Source organism: Andrographis paniculata, unplaced genomic scaffold (assembly GCF_009805555.1).
Source record: "Andrographis paniculata isolate CXL003 unplaced genomic scaffold, ASM980555v1 Contig86END, whole genome shotgun sequence".
NCBI lineage: Eukaryota > Viridiplantae > Streptophyta > Magnoliopsida > Lamiales > Acanthaceae > Andrographis > Andrographis paniculata.
The window spans coordinates 5737027-5755197 of NW_026137624.1; the positions used below are offsets into that span (position 1 = coordinate 5737027).

An 18171-nucleotide genomic window follows, 5' to 3' on the forward strand; every position below is an offset into this window, starting at 1 on the left:
GTTGTATAATATGATATAAATAGGTATTGATGTGATATTTTGAATCTAAAATTGATTTTTAGTGTAATATAAAAAATAAAAAATAAATATTTAATTTGATATTTTAAAAAAATAAAAATTAAATGAATAATTTAAATTTTTACAAATTCTCCAAACAAACACACCCTTAATGTAACTCAGTTGGTTACATTTGATTACATTTGAGTTTCAACGCTTTATACGATCTTCACCCGAAAATGTAATTTTTTTTTTATGGTGCAAGAATCTGTAGTTACTATTCAAAAATACAAACTAGGTAAATTTTCGACCAAACTTAATATTCTGTAAATTATACCCAAGAGACAAGTCACGATAGGCGAACCTATAGCAAAAAATTATTCTCTAACTCAACCCCTAATTTTAGCCAATCGGCTCAATACTGCACTACCCTTGCAGCTGAGAGGGTGTTTGTTTGCTTATTTATTTTATTTTATTTTTAATATACAATTTTAATTTAAATTAATTTATGACTTATATTTTTGTTAATTTATTTAATATTTATAATTAATTAATTATGAAAAAATATTTATAAATTATCGATAAAAATATTGAATATTATTTATAAAAGGAAAAAATTAAATTAAATAATATATATAATAAAATTAAACAAGAATATTCTTTTCACATAGTAAAAATAGAATGTATAATTGATAATAAGTCACCCAAGCAAATGATATATATATAAAAAAAAAATAAAATAAAAATTAGGGTTATAAGTTTGAGATGAGTTGTAAAACCCTATAAATTCAAACCAATTTAGGAGAGAGAGACAGCATTAAACAGTGTTGTTTTCATGCACGAGACATCCATGACTGTCTCTCTAATTCAATTCAATTCAGTGATACATTCTTATCAATGGAACCTCTCTATGACCCCTTCCAAGTCCCCCACCATATACATAATTCGAATTTGAATCATAATCTCATTCAATTCAATCCCTTCCATTTAATTCTTCCATTCAATTTCTCCCATGGATCATCTCCTTCATATATATATATATATTATGATATTCACACAGAAAAGCATCCCAAATCATGACCAAATCCAATACTAAAAAACAACAATTGACTCTAAGCAATCCAGCCGAAGAAGAATGCTGCCGCAGCGAAACAGAAACCACCACCACCACCACCACTGCCGCCAGTTCAGGCGCAGTACACAGTGCCGATTGGGGTTCGGGTCCGGGTTTGGATCCGGGCGCGGTGAGAATGTCGAAGCCCCACAGAGGTGGGGAGGATCTCCGGTGGGAGGCGATTGAGCGCGTGGAGGCGACGTACGGCCGGCGGTTGGGGATCGGGGATTTGAGCCTTCTGAAGAAGCTGGGATTCGGCGACATCGGGAGCGTCTATTTGGCGGAGCTGAGGGGCGGCGGCGCCGGCGCCGGCGAAGGGTGTCTTTTTGCGGTGAAAGTGATGGAGAAAGAAATGCTGGTCCGGCGGAACAAAGTCCGGCGAGCGCAGACGGAGAGAGACATATTGGGGTTGCTGAATCACCCGTTTCTTCCCACGCTTTACTCCCATTTTGAAACCCCTAAATTTTGTTGCCTTTTGATGGAGTTTTGCTCCGGCGGCGACCTCCATTTGCTCCGCCAGCGGCAGCCCGGCAAGCGCTTCTCGGAGCATGAAGCAAGGTTAGTATTTCTTTTACAATAATTCATGTCTAAAGGTAAAAATAATTATCAAATCATAAAAAAAACTATATATATATAAATATTTATGAAATATCACAATAAATTATTATTATTATTTAAAGAAAAAATCAAATTCTGTGAACTAAAAAGAAAAAGAAAAATTCAAAATGAACAAACTCTTACTTTCTTGTTCTATTAGTTGTAATGACATTTTTTTATAAGGTGACGGTTATAGTGTTGAATTTAAAAGTCAGTACTGTGTTGTTTAACATAGTATACTGCGTATATGCTAATATAATACAAATACTATCACATAAACAAAAAAATATATACAGACAGCACACAGTATTATAACAGAAAACACACTACACATAAACTAACAATACAAGTTATAATCTCATACAATATAAAAAAATATATTGTATGTAATAATAATGGGTGTTGTTTGTATATATAATGTGTGCTGAATTGAAAAGTCAACACCCTAACTATCCCATTGTTATTAAGAACAAACAAAAAAAATATGTAACCATGAAACTACATATTTTTTATTATTTGGTAACCATGATATACCCGGTAATTTAATATGAAAATATTAAAATACATTTTCTCTGGTCGAGTTAGTAAATATATATTTTATCATTTTTATTGTTCAAATACAAAATATGTAGGATGTGTTTACTTGTAAAAACTTTTTTTTTGGTTTTACTATTTTAATAATTTTTTTCCTCAAAAAAATTTTAAATAAAATATCTATTTTTTATTTATTATATTACACTAAAATCAATTTTACATTCAAAACATTTCATCACTATATATTTATATCATATCAAACAACTATTTCAATTTAAAATTTTATAGTTTATAAATCAAAATTTCACAAATAAACAAACCCTAAACCCGAACCAATATTTCAATCTTTCAAATTTTATAGAATAAATAGTAAATAAAATAAGTATTTAATGCGATTAAAAATATATTTATAATGCAATAGTTTTTCAAATTTCAAGTATAGATAAATAGTGATAAAAGTGATTTTTTAATCGTCGTTCATTCCACAACAGGTTTTACGTATCGGAAGTCCTACTCGCGCTCGAATACCTACACATGATGGGAGTTATTTACCGCGACCTAAAACCCGAAAACATTTTGGTACGCGAAGACGGCCACATTATGCTATCCGATTTCGACTTGTCGATGAGGTGCTACGTGGATCCGACCCTTGTTGCATCCATGGACATTAATCCATCGTCGTTTTGCATCCGACCATCGTCTTGTCTACGCCCTTCTTGTCTAAAACCGACCATAAAATCACGTAAAAAAATTACATCATCAGCCTACGGTCCGGACGCATTGCCGGTTCTTGTGGCGGAGCCGACAACGGCCCGGTCGACGTCGTTCGTCGGGACCCACGAGTACTTGGCGCCGGAAATTATCTCCGGCGCCGGCCACGGCAGCGCCGTCGACTGGTGGACGCTCGGAATCTTCATGTACGAATTGTTGTACGGGAAGACGCCGTTCAAGGGCGGCGGCGGGAACCGGGAAACGCTGTTTAATGTGGTCGGAAAGCCACTGAGGTTCCCGGAGGACGGCGGAGTAAGTTTTCCGGCGAAGGATTTGATGAGAGGGTTGCTGGCGAAGGATCCGAAGAGGAGATTAGGGTTTAAAAGAGGGGCGACGGAGATCAAACAGCACCGATTTTTTGAGGGGGTGAATTGGGCGCTTGTACGGAGCGGTCCGCCGCCGAGGATACCGGCGGCGGTGGAGCCGGCGGTGGTGAAGGAGGCTATAAGGGCGTGTTTGGCGGCGAGTGTGGAGAAGGGTGGGGAGGATTTGGGATTAGGAAGGTGTTCTGATGATCGTTTTTTGGATTTTGAGTTTTTTTGAGGAGATTCTTTTATTATTTTTATTTTTATTTTTATTTTGTTGTTACTTCTGTCGTCAAATTAAAGTTTGGTTAAAGAGCAAAAAACCAATATATGTGTCGACCAATTTCATTGTTTTCATTTTTTATCTCATTCAAAAAAATTATTAAAATTAGTTCTATATAAAAAAAAATTATTATTTTATTTGTTTCATCGTAAAAATTTTAACGAGGCTGTAACTAAAGTTGAAATAACATTTTATTTGAATCGAACACGACTGTATTATATAAAATATGACTGTGTTTAAATAGTCACCAAATCTATAAAAAAAATCTAGTTTGAAAAAGATGAAAAAAAATTTCGTGTGAATGATAGTGTAGTTTAATGTAGAAAATTTCAATCCCTTCTTGTTGTGTTTCTTTTAAATATGAATTGAATTCACATATACCAACTTTAGATTTAAATAATATTTTGTAAATTAAGAAATCTTACGTTTTTTTTTTTTTTTTTTTTAAATTGTGTAAGTATTTACTTTGTATTTAAAATATGATTATGTTCTTGCGTTATTTATAAAGTTTTTTCTATTATCAAATTAAATATTAATATATTACATGAAATATAAAATTTTATTTGTAATATTACATAAAATATTTATTTCACATAGACTTTTAATTTTAGTTTATGTTATTTTCAAATCCAAACAATTATTCAAGCTTTAAAATAAATTGTTTAAATAGAGATTTTGGAAATTTTAGAATTATGGAAATAATGAAAAGTATGGTGTTATAATATTATGATAGAAAAACTATAAATGTTGTAATATTTTTTTTTAAAAAAAAAAATAAATAGTGTCAAAATTTTAAATATATTGTATAAAGGTATCTCATCTAAACATTTTTTTTAATTATTATTATTTTTAAAAAATTAAATATCATTCACTATTATGAAATTTTAAAACAAATATTTATATCTATTTTATAAAAAAACATTAATAATAAAAATTATATCTTAAATATTAAATAAATATTTTAATACAAAATTATAATTTTCAAAACCTAAAACCCAACTTTTAACCACAAACAAACACACCCATAATTTATTACGTTACCAGAAAACAATTACCAAAATTTTAATTCTTACAAGCAAAATAAATGTGTATGACTGATTTCTTTGCCAAAATCCACATTGTAATAAAGCTTCGATTTTATTCTGTGTATTTTCAGTTTATGGAAACCAGGATTTTCTCTCTGCTCTTTCTCAGTCTTCTTCTCCAATCCTCCCATGGGTTTCTGCACTTTGACAATCTTTCATGTCTTAATTTCTTCGTCAAATCATTCGTGTTGATTCATGAATTTATTGCAGGAGAAGTGGGTCATCTTCTTCGGGTAGCTTCGACCCGACCCGGGTCATTCATCTGTCGTGGAACCCTAGGTTGTCTGAACAAAAAAGATCTGTTTTTTATCTTTTGATGAATTTGTATGTTTATGATATTTTTTGAAATTAATTTTGCAGGATTTTTTTGTATAAAGGATTTCTGAGTCACAAAGAGTGTGACCATCTGATTAATCTGGTTTGTTGTAATTCTTCTTTTTGCATTTTATCGAAGAAGACGATGAAATTCGATTAGTCGGAAAACATAAACGTTGTCCCCCTCTCATTGATCGAACACGTGTCCCCCCCCAATTCGTCGTCTTCATCTTCCTCTTTTTGAATTTTTTTTGAATTGGTAATTGTTTGTTGCAGGCTAAAGATAAGATGCAGAGATCTTTGGTCGTGGACGACGAAACTGGGCAGAGTATGGAAAGCACTGTCCGGACGAGCTCCGGCATGTTTCTTAAGAAATCTCAGGTAAAGAGAAAGAGACAGAGATTTCTGTAATGTGTATGTCCGATTCAGATAATATGTGTGTAGATTTGTGTTTCTCCATTGATGACGTCAGTATTTCTCGATTGAAGGACGACGTCGTTTCTACAATCGAAAACCGAATTGGAGCGTGGACTTTCCTTCCTTCTGGTACGCTTACGCTTACTCTCACTGCGAAATGGTGTTTTTGGTATGGTGTGTTTATTTGACAGATTAGATTTTATATAAACTATTTATTTTATTTTTATTCTAAAAAATATCAAATTAAATACGTATTTTTTATTTTTTTATATTATAATAAAAATTAATTTTATATTCAAAATATTATACCAACAACTATTTATATCACATTATACAACTATTCAAATTCAAAATTTTTACTGTTTAAATCTCAACTCAAAATTCAAACCCCCAAACAAATACACCCAAAATTTTTAGAAATTTTTTTTTATATTACTGTATTTTTTTTATTTAAGAAAAGAGATTTATTTTTTATTTTTTATTTTATATATATATAATTCAATAAATAAAATTAAAAAAAATAAATTTAGATGAATGGAAAAAGAATTTATGTGGTATGCCATATAACGTTAGTTTATCTATTATATTAATGTTCATTTTGTCTCAAAATAATATATGTTAATTTGTGTTAGACACAAATTTTAATAAATATTAATATTATGTTGATAGTTAATAGAAAATACCAATAAAATATTTTATTAATTTTAATTTAAGCATAAATATAGTAATATTTGTGTATAATAATTAAAAAATAAAAAAATATAATAATATAATTATTTATGAAAATAAAATACATACAAAATAATACAATAAAATTATTGAATTAAGATAGAGGAAATATAATTCATGTAGGCTGTATATATACTATATTTATATAATTATTATAATGTATATTATGTTTCGATTTGAAACAATAATTTTTATTTGAAATACAGTAAATTATGTATATAATAAAAATATAAGTATGTATAATATATCATACTTTGTTTAAATAGAGTTTTTTGGAAATTTAGAAAAAGTAAAAAAATTAGTATTTGATTTGATATTTTACGAGAGAAAAAATATAATTTTTATGTGATATTTTTAAAAAATAAATAATATAAAATAAATAAAAATGTATTGTGTAAACAAAAACTTATTGTTCTTAATAAATAAATTTTTTTAGATAAAATAATAAAGGCTCGATAATTCAACAAAATATCAGTTGCTATATATATATATATATTGTGATACAGAGAATGGCGAGAACTTACAGATTCTGCACTACGAGTACGGCCAACAATACGAGCCTCATTTCGACGTTCTCCCCGACGAGGTCGACGCCGATTTCGGCGGCCACCGCACCGCCACTGTGCTCATGTATCTTTCCGACGTCGCCGCCGGCGGCGAGACAGTTTTTCCCGATTCACCAGTCAGTACTAACTGCTATCCATTTTTCAAGATTTTTAGGACGTTTTGGAGTGTGTTTGTTCTTTGAGATTGCTTGAAAGTAAATTCTTTTGATATAAAATATAAAAATAATAAATATATAGAGTGTATTAATTTTGTTTGAAAACATATGTTAAAAAATTATAGAAAGAACAAGCTTAAGTTCTTACACCAATCGTTCTATCCATTGCAGATGAAACACAGACAGCTTAAGGGCGACGACTGGTCGGATTGTGCTAAACAAGGCTTTGCAGGTTCTGTTATATGTAATTCTACCTTAAAAGAATCGTCGAATTGAATCGAATAGAATTTTTTACTACTAATTTGATCGATCGTTTCCGGCAGTGAAACCGAGTAAAGGCGACGCGCTGTTGTTCTTCAGTCTTCACCCGAACGGAACCACCGATCCGATGAGCTTGCACGGCAGCTGTCCCGTGATCAAAGGCGACAAATGGTCGGCGACAAAGTGGATTCACATTCGATCTTACAACCTGCGCGCAAAAACAGCCGGTGACAAGTGCGTTGACGAGAACGAATCGTGCGCCGGGTGGGCAGCCGCCGGTGAATGCGAGAAGAATCCAGTTTACATGGTCGGCAGCGAGGATTCCCTCGGCTACTGCCGGAAAAGCTGCAAAGCGTGCTCGTAATGTCGACTTTCGATATTACATAACAATGCGGTAAGAGTTTGCAAATTTTCGATGAACAACAAATATTCAAACTCTAAGCAAACAATCGTCAGTATCGCGCGCGATCTCTCAAATAGGGCTCGTCAGCCCTTGTTTGCCGAACAGCATCGGGAACTCGTCGTAGTACCGTTCAGACAAACCACGAGCCTCCGCCATGACCTTAAGCGACTCGTAGACTTGGTACATCGACCACCGATCCTTCGGACGAGGAAGGACGCAATTGCACGCGATTTTAACGACCTGAAGTATATCATCGTCGTCGCCTTTCCTCCGTAGCCTCTCATCGATCGTATCCCTAACCCGTCCCGAAACTGAGTAATGGCTAACCCAGTCGACGAGATTACCCTTAAATCGCTCGTCGGCTGCGCTCACGTCGAGCGGCTTTAAACCCGTCGTCAATTCAAGAAGCACGACGCCGAAGCCGTACACGTCTCCTTCCATCGACGCAACCATCGTGCTCGAATACTCGGGAGCGACGTATCCGATCTCGCCCAAATCGCCGCAAACAAAACTGCTCTCGTTCGACTCCGACCGCCCCGCGAGGCGCGCCAACCCAAAGTCCATTATCCGGGAGTCGAAATCTTCGTCGAGGAGAACGACATTCGAACTAATGTTTTGATGCATTATCGGTGGGGTGCACCCGTGGTGCAGCCACGCAAGCCCCCGCGCCGCACCCAATGCAATCTTGAACCTAATCGGCCAATCCAAGACGAGCGTCGCTCGGCGCAGCGCTGCGCCGAGTGGACCGTTCGGCAAATGCTTGTAAACCAAAAGCTTCTCGTCGTCGATGACACAGAATCCCAACAATGGCACCAAATTCGGGTGCCTAAGCTGTCCTAATCGATTCATGTCCATTCTGAACTCCTTTTCGCCGATTTTGCACGTTTTTAGCCGTTTGATCGCCAGCGTCGATCCGTCGGGCAAATCCGCCTTGTACGATATCCCGGTCCGGCTCGAAACGACGACATTTTCGGCGTCAAAATTGTTCGTTGCAGCCAACAGATCAGCCAATTTTAGCTTCACAATCGGCTTTTGGAATAACACCACTTGTGTTAGCCTGTGTGCTTTAAGGATCTCCGTCCAACCGCCGCCGCCGGAATCGTCTTTCGCGGCGGCGCGTTTCTTTTTCTGTTTGTTAACTCCGGCGAAGTACCACCACCACAATCCAGCTACCAACAACAACGACGCCACCGATCCGAAAACTCCGGCGACAATGATAATGGACAAGCTCTTCTTATTCACTCCACCACATTTCCCTAATGAACCGCCGCCGCAGAGACCGCCATTGCCGCCGAGAACAACCTCCGTCGTGCCGTAGTTAAACGGCGGTACTCTACCGGATAAATCGTTATTGGCGACGGAGAATTTTTTTAACCTCGCTAAATTGGAGAGCTGGAAAGGAATCGTTCCGGAGAGGTTATTGTCGTCGAGAATCAAAGTGTGGAGATACGAGCAGTTAGCGAGCTCGTCGGGGATTTTTCCGGTCAATCCATTGCCGGAGAGATCAAGCGTGACTAAGTAAGGTAGCCAGGAGCAGATTTGGGGGGGAATCGAGCCGTGGAGGGAGTTACCGGCGAGATCTAGGGTTTGGAGGCTCTGGCAGAACTGGAGAGAATCGGGAACATCTCCGGCGAGTCCGAAATCGCGAAGCTCTAATCCGATGAGGCGATTCTCGCGGTCGTTCCAGCAAGATACTCCGACGAATCTGCAGATGAATGCGACGGAGGAGTTGGAGAAGTTCCAGGAATCGAGCTTGCCGTCGGGATCGGACAAGGAGGTCCGGACCTCTTTCAGGCACCTGACGTCGTCTTCGGCGGCGGCGGAACTGTACAAGAGCAGGAAAAGGTACTGGAGAGAGAGGAGCGCTATAGATCTGGGAATGTGGATCGTCATTGGCGATGGCGGAGGTGCAAAAATGACGGATGGAGGATTGGATTGGTTAATGGGGAGGCATTTTGTGGTGGGGTTAGATTGGGAAGATTTTGTTGATTTGTTTAATGGATGTTGCGAAGTGGGACTGATGTGAGTTTGGATCTGTGTGGGTGGAGCGAAGAACAGGAGATTTGGTGATGGTGAAGAAAATTAATGGCGGGCTAGGGTTTAGTAGATTTATGATTTTGGATTTGGGACGATGAATAGGTTGAAGGTCTGAGTGAGAGTTTGCGCCATTGGAATGCGTGAAGCGGTTTACTGTGGAGGCAGCGTTTGCTTGGGAAAAATTGGCGAAATTGTGTCATTTTCTTGGCTTAGTTTACAGCCATTTTTAATCAATATCAACAATATATACTTTTCCTACGAAGGTCCTATTTGATTGTAATATTGATATTAATTATTATATCAAAATATAAGTATAAATTTAAAAAAAAAAATTACAAAAATATTTTAATTAGTATTTTTTAATACTAATAAAAAAATATTTGTATAAAAAATTATACAAATATAAAAATATTTTTAATATTAAATATAATGATCCAAGACAAATGTGATATTTAGAACCATACATAATATATAATAAACACACATAATGTTATATTTTCGCGGTTCCAAACAAAAGTTTTATTGAATTTAATGTTCTGTAGATTAGATCCAAATAAATAGTAAAAAATCAGAATAGTTTTGCTAATTAGACTTACAAAACATGTACCACCTTACACGTACTATTCCATTTAAATCTAAACAAAATGACATAATTAACCTAGAAAAAAGAAATATCTTTTATTTAAAATTTGAAATATCGTTATTAATATGTTTTATAACCTAATTAAATAATATTAATGCATTATTGTAATAATAAATAAAGTGTATGAATTTTTTAATAGATGTGAGACCATAATTAGCAAAATAGGCAAATTAATTTCTGAATAGAATGAAGATATATATTTTTTAGTTTGGGCTTAAAGAAAAATGTTTGGCGAAGATGTAGAGTAATCATTTACTTCTAATAATTATTTGAAATTAAAAAAATTACTCCGTTCGTTTCATATATCGTGTGTGCTACACTGTAGACACTGTATTTTACGAGGAATGTAATTAGTAAATAATTATAAAAATATATTATTAAAATATATAATTATATTTTTTAAAAAAATTATGAAATTAATAATAAAAAAAATTATATAGAATGGGAAAAATATAATATTAAAAAAAACAAGAAAAACCATAATCGATAAATAGTGCAAAAGTTGATGTACCCCTTCCGCCTCCCGGTATTTTATAATTATAGAGAAGACAGGCTGTGGTTACAGAAATGCGCTTTTGGTTTCACGATAAAAAAGCGGGCGCACGCTTTTTCCCACAAAGACTGGTAAAGCTAAGCAAGGAAAAAGGCTAATAATAATTAAGGTTGTCTCTGCCGGACATACATACATATCTGCGTGCCTTGTTGTCCCTCCAATTCTCATTATTACTCACTCTTTTTGCCCTTTTTATTTATTATTCTAGCATCCTCGACTCGACTCAGAACACTCATTCTATCGATGATCGATATGATCTAAAACAATGGCGAGGCCGCCGACGACGATATCGATGATGGCCGAGCACCAACAGGCGGCGCTATTTGCAGCCGGAGTTGGGGCTCTCATGGCCTGTCTGGAGCCATGGCGAGTCTCGGCGTTGACATTTCTCGCCCTCAATTTATTGCTTTTCGCCATTGCCCTAACCTCCGGATCATCGTATTCATCATCGCTGCCTTGTCTGGATGAGGTTGCCGGGAAGAAGATTCAGAATCGGAATGTGGTGAGTGAGACGTTAATTCTTTCGGTTGTTGATAAGGAGAAGTTGGAGAGTGTAATAAGTGAGGTTGTGGAAGAAGAAGACGACGATGATGATGATGATGATGATGATGATGATGATGATGATGATGAGGTTTCGAAGGAGGAATTGAATCGACGAGCCGAGGCCTTTATCGCCATGTTCAGACAACATTTTCTTTCCGGTGTATGAAAAATAGACAGATAACACATAGCTTCAATTAGAACAGAATGTAACTGTATAACTGAAACTATTGTGTGTATAATTATCATGCTATCTACTATTCGTTATGTCGTATGATATCTGTTGTTAAACCCATGCGCCACTGTGGTTAATGAATATATTTGTAATTTATAGGAGTTTAAAATTTAAAATTTTCTAAAATTTATTCGCAATTTGAACGTTAAACATCGTTAAATAAAGATAATTGAAAATTAGATGCATAATTTATGAAATAAGACAGTGAAAACAGTTTTAAAAATATAGAAATTTAAACACAATTTTGTGAAATGCCCATGTAAATTTTGTACAATTTCTTGTAAATAATATGCTGTCCATGTTTATTTCTTGCATATCCGAGTATGCAATAACTACAAATCATAGAACAATTTACAACAAATACTCCAAAAACAAACTATATATATAAAACAACCAAAGCCTCACCAGAAACACCCTGAATTCAGCTCTATTAGTCAATCGTCGTCGTGGCCTCTCGCCAGACGCTGTCGACAGCTTCGTTCCAGAGCGTTACCTGATTATCTCCAGTCGCGACAGCCAGAAGGTTTCCGGTAAGTGACCACGACACTCTCCAAACCGGCGTCTTGAAGTCCTTCAAAACCTTACCCTCCCATCGATCGCCATCATCCGCCGTAGTCCATATCACGACTTTACAGTCTTGCGAAGCACTAGCCATGGTGGACTTAAGAAGCCCCAAATTCGGCGCCCACGCAACGTCTCTCACCCAATCCGAATGCATTCGAAGCGCCGGAAAACAATCCATTTTCCAGCTCCCGTTATGCAGCTTCCACACCTTCACCGTATTATCGCAGCCTCCGGAGGCCAATTTCCGAACTGGGTCCAATAACCCGGATCCAATTAATTGCCCCGTCCCCGTCGCTGTCGCCGGAGCCCATGTGACGGAGGTCACGCCGACGGGGTGAGCTTGATAGATTCTTGCGGCGTCCCAATTCCCGTCTTGTCGGGAAGTGTAGACTAAAATGTTTCCATCGGAACATCCACAAGCTAAACATAATCCGAGCTCGTGGGGCACCCAGGAAATGGAATTTACGGAGGTTTTGTGATCGAAGACTTGAAATTGCGGCCACTGGTTCACATTCCTTTCCTTCCAGATGATGATTTTACCGTCGTAAGAACACTAAGCTAGCACCGAGCCTAGCTTTGGGTGCGCCCAAGCGACCTGCCAAACCGGGCCTTGATGACCTGCCAATGTAGCAAGATGCTGCGACGTTGAATTGTTGTTGACGCCGATGATTTTCACGGTCGCGTCCGATGATGCTGTTGCAAGACGTTTGCCATAGTAATCCATGGTTGCGTCGTGGACGACGTCGTTGTGTCCGGTTTCGATCTTCTGTGCTGGCATGGCTCTTTCTTGCTTCTAACCTCCAACTCTATTTTCCTTCGACTCAAAGTAATAATTAGGATTAATTTAAGACTGTGTTTGGTAGCGAGAAATAGAAATATTTTCATTCTTGATTTATTTGACCATTTTTTCTACTATACAGTTTTTTGCTATTATTTATAAAAATATAAGATTACATACCTATTTTTATTTTGAATAGTCCAATAATAAAATAATCATTTGAAAAATATATATATATTTCAAAAATATTTTATTGACCATCGTTATTTTTATACCAAAAAAAACAAAAGTAATTTTTCTTTATACGATGTAAACTCACAACTTATACTTTTTCAGTTGGAAGAAGGAAACATTTCTTTAAATAAAATATCACATTCAAATTATTGTAAAAAAAAAATCAAACTAAACACATCAACAATCACTTTGTTTTTCAAATTCTATTTTTCAATTGCGATCTCAAAAATATTATAAAAACACAAAAACCTTTTTACAAAAGTAAAAAAAATTAAAAAAACTTCAAATACTTGTTACAAAAAGTAAAAAAAAATCGAATATTCAATTTAAAATACCATATTTCTCCTCAGATTATATATATTTTCTTTTTCTACTCTTATTAAACACAGACACATTCTATAATTCGATTTATTCATATGGCTGTATTTTTTTTTTAATTATATAAGACCTATTCTAGTTCTCGACTGAATCCTTTTTTTCTAATCCCTCGTTCCCAAAAGTATAGTCTTATTGTGTTGGGCACAAGATTCAAGGAATATTGATATTATATCGATAGTTGGTAAAAAGTAATGATAAACGACTTTTTTGCTCTTGTGAATATATTAGTGTAAAAAGTAGTGACAATTGTGTAATAATAATGAAAAAGTAGGGATAGTTTTACTATGATATGGTTATTTATGAAAATGATATTATTGTTTTATGACATAACAAAAATGGTAAACTAAGACTGGGAGTATAATTTATTCTCTATTTCATCTATACCAAATACAACTAATGCAACAAATCTACCATCACAAATCAGCAGATCAAGCAGAGGAGAGATCAAACAGAATGTGATCATTCAACAATTTGATTTGAAACGAAAAAAGAGAAGATCAATTTCAGCAGTTTGGTTATCATCTTGTCTCAAATTACTGATTCACACCAGCGAATCTCAAGATCGAATCAGATCTACGCAATAACGTAGTCTCTCAACCACAAATATGTTTAATTGCAGTTAACATCAATGCTTATAACACGAACCAGAACAAAAATCTCAATCCAGATCAAAATTTAACCTAGAAATATCCCAAACTTCTTCCATCCAAAAATTGCAGAACAGAAGGCAATTCAGACGCTACACTGAAAGTCACTTTTCTTCAAAACGATTTGAACAACAGTGAGAAGGCAGGTATTAAACAAAACGCAAATCTATTTCACCACTACCTCCCAGATCTCATCAATTTCAGAATGAAATTATTAAAACAACGAACTTACCAAGCAGAGAAGGATTCCAGGGATCAAAACGACGGCCTTACCTGATAGAAACGGATTCGGATCGAGTTCAATTGGGGGAAACACGGAAGAACAAGAGTGAAGAGAAACCCCTTGCCTCAAAGCTGGTGGTAGGAATGTACAACTCCAAACGTACAACGTAGTTAGCAGTGGAATTGTACTTGTAGTGTTGTACATTTTGACCCGATTGAAACGAAGGACTGAATCCGGATTTCAATCTGGAGCGGATCCACAAAGGATTCGTTTGTATGGTTTGTATTTGAATAATATTTAATATAAGTATAAAAAAATATATTTTTATTATAAAATAATATAATTTTATTTATTTGTGTTTTTTTTCATGTTTAATTTAAAATAAAAAATTATAAAAATAAAAGGAATTTTTTTTTTTTTTTTTTTTTTTTTTTTAAAAGATCAATTATAATCACCTACTTTTACTCTTACCAGAGGCAATTTCAATTATTAAAATTGTATTTATATTATTTCAATTTTGTGACCCACAAAGGAAAAATATCTATCTATGATGTGATCTACTATAAGATTTGAAGTTTGTAAATAGTAAAAATATAACATGATCTAACGAAATTTTGATATGATATTTAGAATGAAATGTTTATTTAATTAATTTTTTTTTAAATATATATATTCTTTTTGTTCTAACACAATTATGTGTTTGGTTTGTAAATAATATTTTATATTTTATTTGTCCACTTAAAAAATTTAATATATTTTTATTTTTGTGTGCCTAATTCAAAGATTTATATTTATCATTTTAGTAACTACAAACTCTATTACTAATTTCAAATATTCTTATTTTTACATTTATTTACTAATCACATACATATGCGACTCTGTTTGTTTGCGGGTTTGGATTTTGAGTTGACATTTAAATAGTAAAAATATTGAATTGGAATAGTTGTATGATGTGATATAAATATATATTGACGTGATATTTTAAATGTAAAATTGAATTTTTTAGTACTCCGGGTAACTTTATCAATCTTAAATATATTTAACAAATATAAATAAATTTAATTAAATTTCTAACATGACTTATTCAAGACCCCTTTATTTCTATCTATCTCCTCAATTAACATAAATTTTTTTTTATCTATATTTAAAACTTCACATTTTTTATAAAACTAATTTATGATAATGATAATTATATTATATAAAATTTTATTATGTACAAAATGATATCCATATTGCATATATTTTTCGAGATATAATCTTAAAATTTTTTAAAATACTAATAATATTATTCATATAAAAAATAATAAACTAATATCTTATTAACAACTTACTGATTTATACTATCTAAAAAAACCGTATCTCTGATAAAAAATTTATCTTGATAATATAAAATAAAAAATAGATGTTTGATTTGATATTTTTAATTTTTTTTTTAATAAATAGTAGAATTTTTGTAAAATCCAACAAGCGAACACACGAGGGACCGCAAATCATCTTTCTCGTCGAATTTTGTAGACCAAATGGTAGAATATTTCTTAGTTGAGCGTAATATTTTGGGGCAACTTTGGGTAGGTGCATATGCTGGTCGTAATAGCTACTAACGAAAATTTGTATAAATCAATTGTTACGAACAAAATAAATAAATAAATAAAATAGATATTTAAGCTAATAAATTTGAAAAAAAAAAAGAAAAGGTTTTGATTAATAGTGCAAGAATAAATCCAAATCTTAAAGAAACATCCTTATTTATTGATATAACATTGCATTAATATAACAAACAACACATTATTATTATTTTATGACGTGGAAATTCGCAGTCGCTACCCGAAAATGCGAACTGGATAAACTTCGGTCGAACTTAATACCTGCAACCTAGATCTGACAAGACAAGTCACACTCGAACAAACAACACTTTATTTTGGATGTATAGTATGTAAATCATTGTTATAAGCATTCATAGTCTCTATCTTCCATATAAAGCCCTGATTCCGTTAATATCATCCTGATGAAGGTCTTTGGTTTGGCCGGGACCAATTGTGGGGAACATGATTGCCGCCGGAACTCGGCTATGTCCGAGCCCCAAAAGATGGCCGATCTCATGGATGGCGACAGTTTCTAAGTCCGTTCCACCTTGAACGGCTCCGATCACCCAATTCTCGTCTGCGTCGTAATGAAACCTTCCATTAGTTGGCGCAAAGGCGTGGGCTATGGTACCACCTCGGCCGTCAAATGGGGCATTGTCGCCATGGTTTCTGGAGAAAAACCCGATTGCAAGATCAGACTGCATGTTGCTGCCGACGTGCGAAAAAGTGAAGAACGTTGCGGAAGCCCATTTTTGGAAAGCACTGTTCACTGGCGCGATTATACCCCGTGGAGTATTCGGGTGGAACCTACAATTCAAATGAAAAAAAAATAAGAAAGAAGTTAATTACATTTTATGCTTTTATAGTTTATTTTAGTTAAAAATTACTCCATCCGTCCATGTGCAAAAGTTACATTGATACTTAACATTAAAAATATCTTTATATTTATAATTTTTTATATAAATATCGTATTATATTAATATTATAAGACACTAATAGAAATATTTTTGTCATTTTTACTTGATTTCTATTACGTTTTGATATAATAATTAATATTTAAATATTTACATGAAAAAAAAAGTAAATGTAAGACTTGCAGAAGGACAAATGAAGGTATTATGATTTTATGTAAAATTAATATATTAATAATATGTTTAGATGCATTTTTTTTTTTTGTTTTTTTTATTTATTTGAGATAAAAATAACAAAATGAGTAGTCGTCACGCACACATTTTTGTTAATGAAAATATAGTAATGCATAGTGCAAACATATATAAAACCAAAAATATAAGGGTGCGTTCGTTTCGAGAATGATTTTTTGTTTATGGTTTGAATAGTTCAGAAATTGCGATGATTGTATAGTAAAAAATTAAAATCAAACTCTAAATCAACAGAGCGAAAGAAATATTCGTCAAGTTTGTTTAAACCTGTATGTTAAGTGTGTCTTGGACGGTGGCCAACGAGCACGATTCGGAAAAAAGGAAAAGTTAGCGACATTGTGGATAGATTTTCCGGGCCGATGGTGGTGGTTCTTTGGCGCCATGGTGTTGATTCCCTCGACAATGTCCGCGACTCCACATCGAGGAGAGGTCATTTTCTCCACAGTGGAGGCATCCAAAGTGCCCGTGGGGGAAACATGATAATTTTTTTGGTAGGTTTTGAGGGCGGATTCGAGGGCATTGTCAAAGTCATCATCGTCAAGATGTGTTTGGTCTCGATAGTTGAGATAGCCGAATTGATGTAGGTAGTGTTTGAGGTTATGGAGGCCTTTAGTAGATCTATTGCCTTTGTGGCATCCTTGAAGGTCTTTGATGAAGCTAAATGGTGACGGGGTTTGGGTGTCGGGAAGGTCCTTTTGGGAATGCGAAATCGGGATAATTAGGACAAGGATGAAGATTAGGGTAAGGAGATGAAAGGGTTTGTTCATTGCCATGGTTGATGTTTTCTTTGTTTTTTTCGCAAAGGAAGTGAGAATGTTTTTGTTTTTGATGATGTTGTGCAAATGAATGTTACTTATTTATAGGCATTTCATGTGGAAAAATAAAGAACATGCAACTTGGGAAGATTTGGATTATTTAGTTGATGACTTACATAGGTTTTGGTCTTTTGGACTATTTAGTTGACAGACTTCGACTTTGAAAAAATGAAAAAAACAAAAAGAAAAAAAGAAAAAAGAAAAAAGAAGAACATAGGACATGAATGTCACGTATTTAATTTAGACATT

At 34.3% G+C, this 18171-nt stretch overlaps 4 protein-coding genes and 1 pseudogene across 4 annotated transcripts; 2 read left to right on the forward strand and 3 right to left on the reverse strand.

Moving 5' to 3' along the window:
- Window positions 1-1076: 1076 nt before the first annotated feature.
- Window positions 1077-3669, forward strand: LOC127241905 (serine/threonine-protein kinase D6PKL2-like). Its single transcript, XM_051261173.1, has 2 exons — window positions 1077-1669; window positions 2734-3669. Exons 1-2 carry the CDS (start codon window positions 1248-1250, stop codon window positions 3554-3556), a joined length of 1245 nt encoding a protein of 414 aa, XP_051117130.1. The 5' UTR covers window positions 1077-1247; the 3' UTR covers window positions 3557-3669.
- Window positions 3670-4760: 1091 nt separating this feature from the next.
- On the forward strand, window positions 4761-7493 carry LOC127242382 (probable prolyl 4-hydroxylase 6). Its single transcript, XM_051261900.1, has 8 exons — window positions 4761-4819; window positions 4897-4965; window positions 5047-5104; window positions 5278-5382; window positions 5490-5547; window positions 6654-6829; window positions 7040-7100; window positions 7192-7493. The coding sequence occupies exons 1-8, from the start codon at window positions 4761-4763 to the stop codon at window positions 7491-7493; spliced, it is 888 nt and encodes a 295-aa protein (XP_051117857.1).
- Window positions 6931-9764, reverse strand: LOC127242381 (probable inactive receptor kinase At1g27190). The gene has a single exon (XM_051261899.1). The coding sequence runs from the start codon at window positions 9423-9425 to the stop codon at window positions 7602-7604; it is 1824 nt and encodes a 607-aa protein (XP_051117856.1). The 5' UTR covers window positions 9426-9764; the 3' UTR covers window positions 6931-7601.
- Window positions 9765-11782: 2018 nt separating this feature from the next.
- Window positions 11783-14533, reverse strand: LOC127242330 (protein transport protein SEC13 homolog B-like; annotated as a pseudogene).
- Window positions 14534-16098: 1565 nt separating this feature from the next.
- On the reverse strand, window positions 16099-17928 carry LOC127242346 (metalloendoproteinase 5-MMP-like). The gene is made up of 2 exons (XM_051261851.1): window positions 17375-17928; window positions 16099-16754 (listed from the first exon to the last, which is right to left on the reverse strand). Exons 1-2 carry the CDS (start codon window positions 17878-17880, stop codon window positions 16328-16330), a joined length of 933 nt encoding a protein of 310 aa, XP_051117808.1. The 5' UTR covers window positions 17881-17928; the 3' UTR covers window positions 16099-16327.
- Between the last annotated feature and the right edge of the window lie 243 nt (window positions 17929-18171).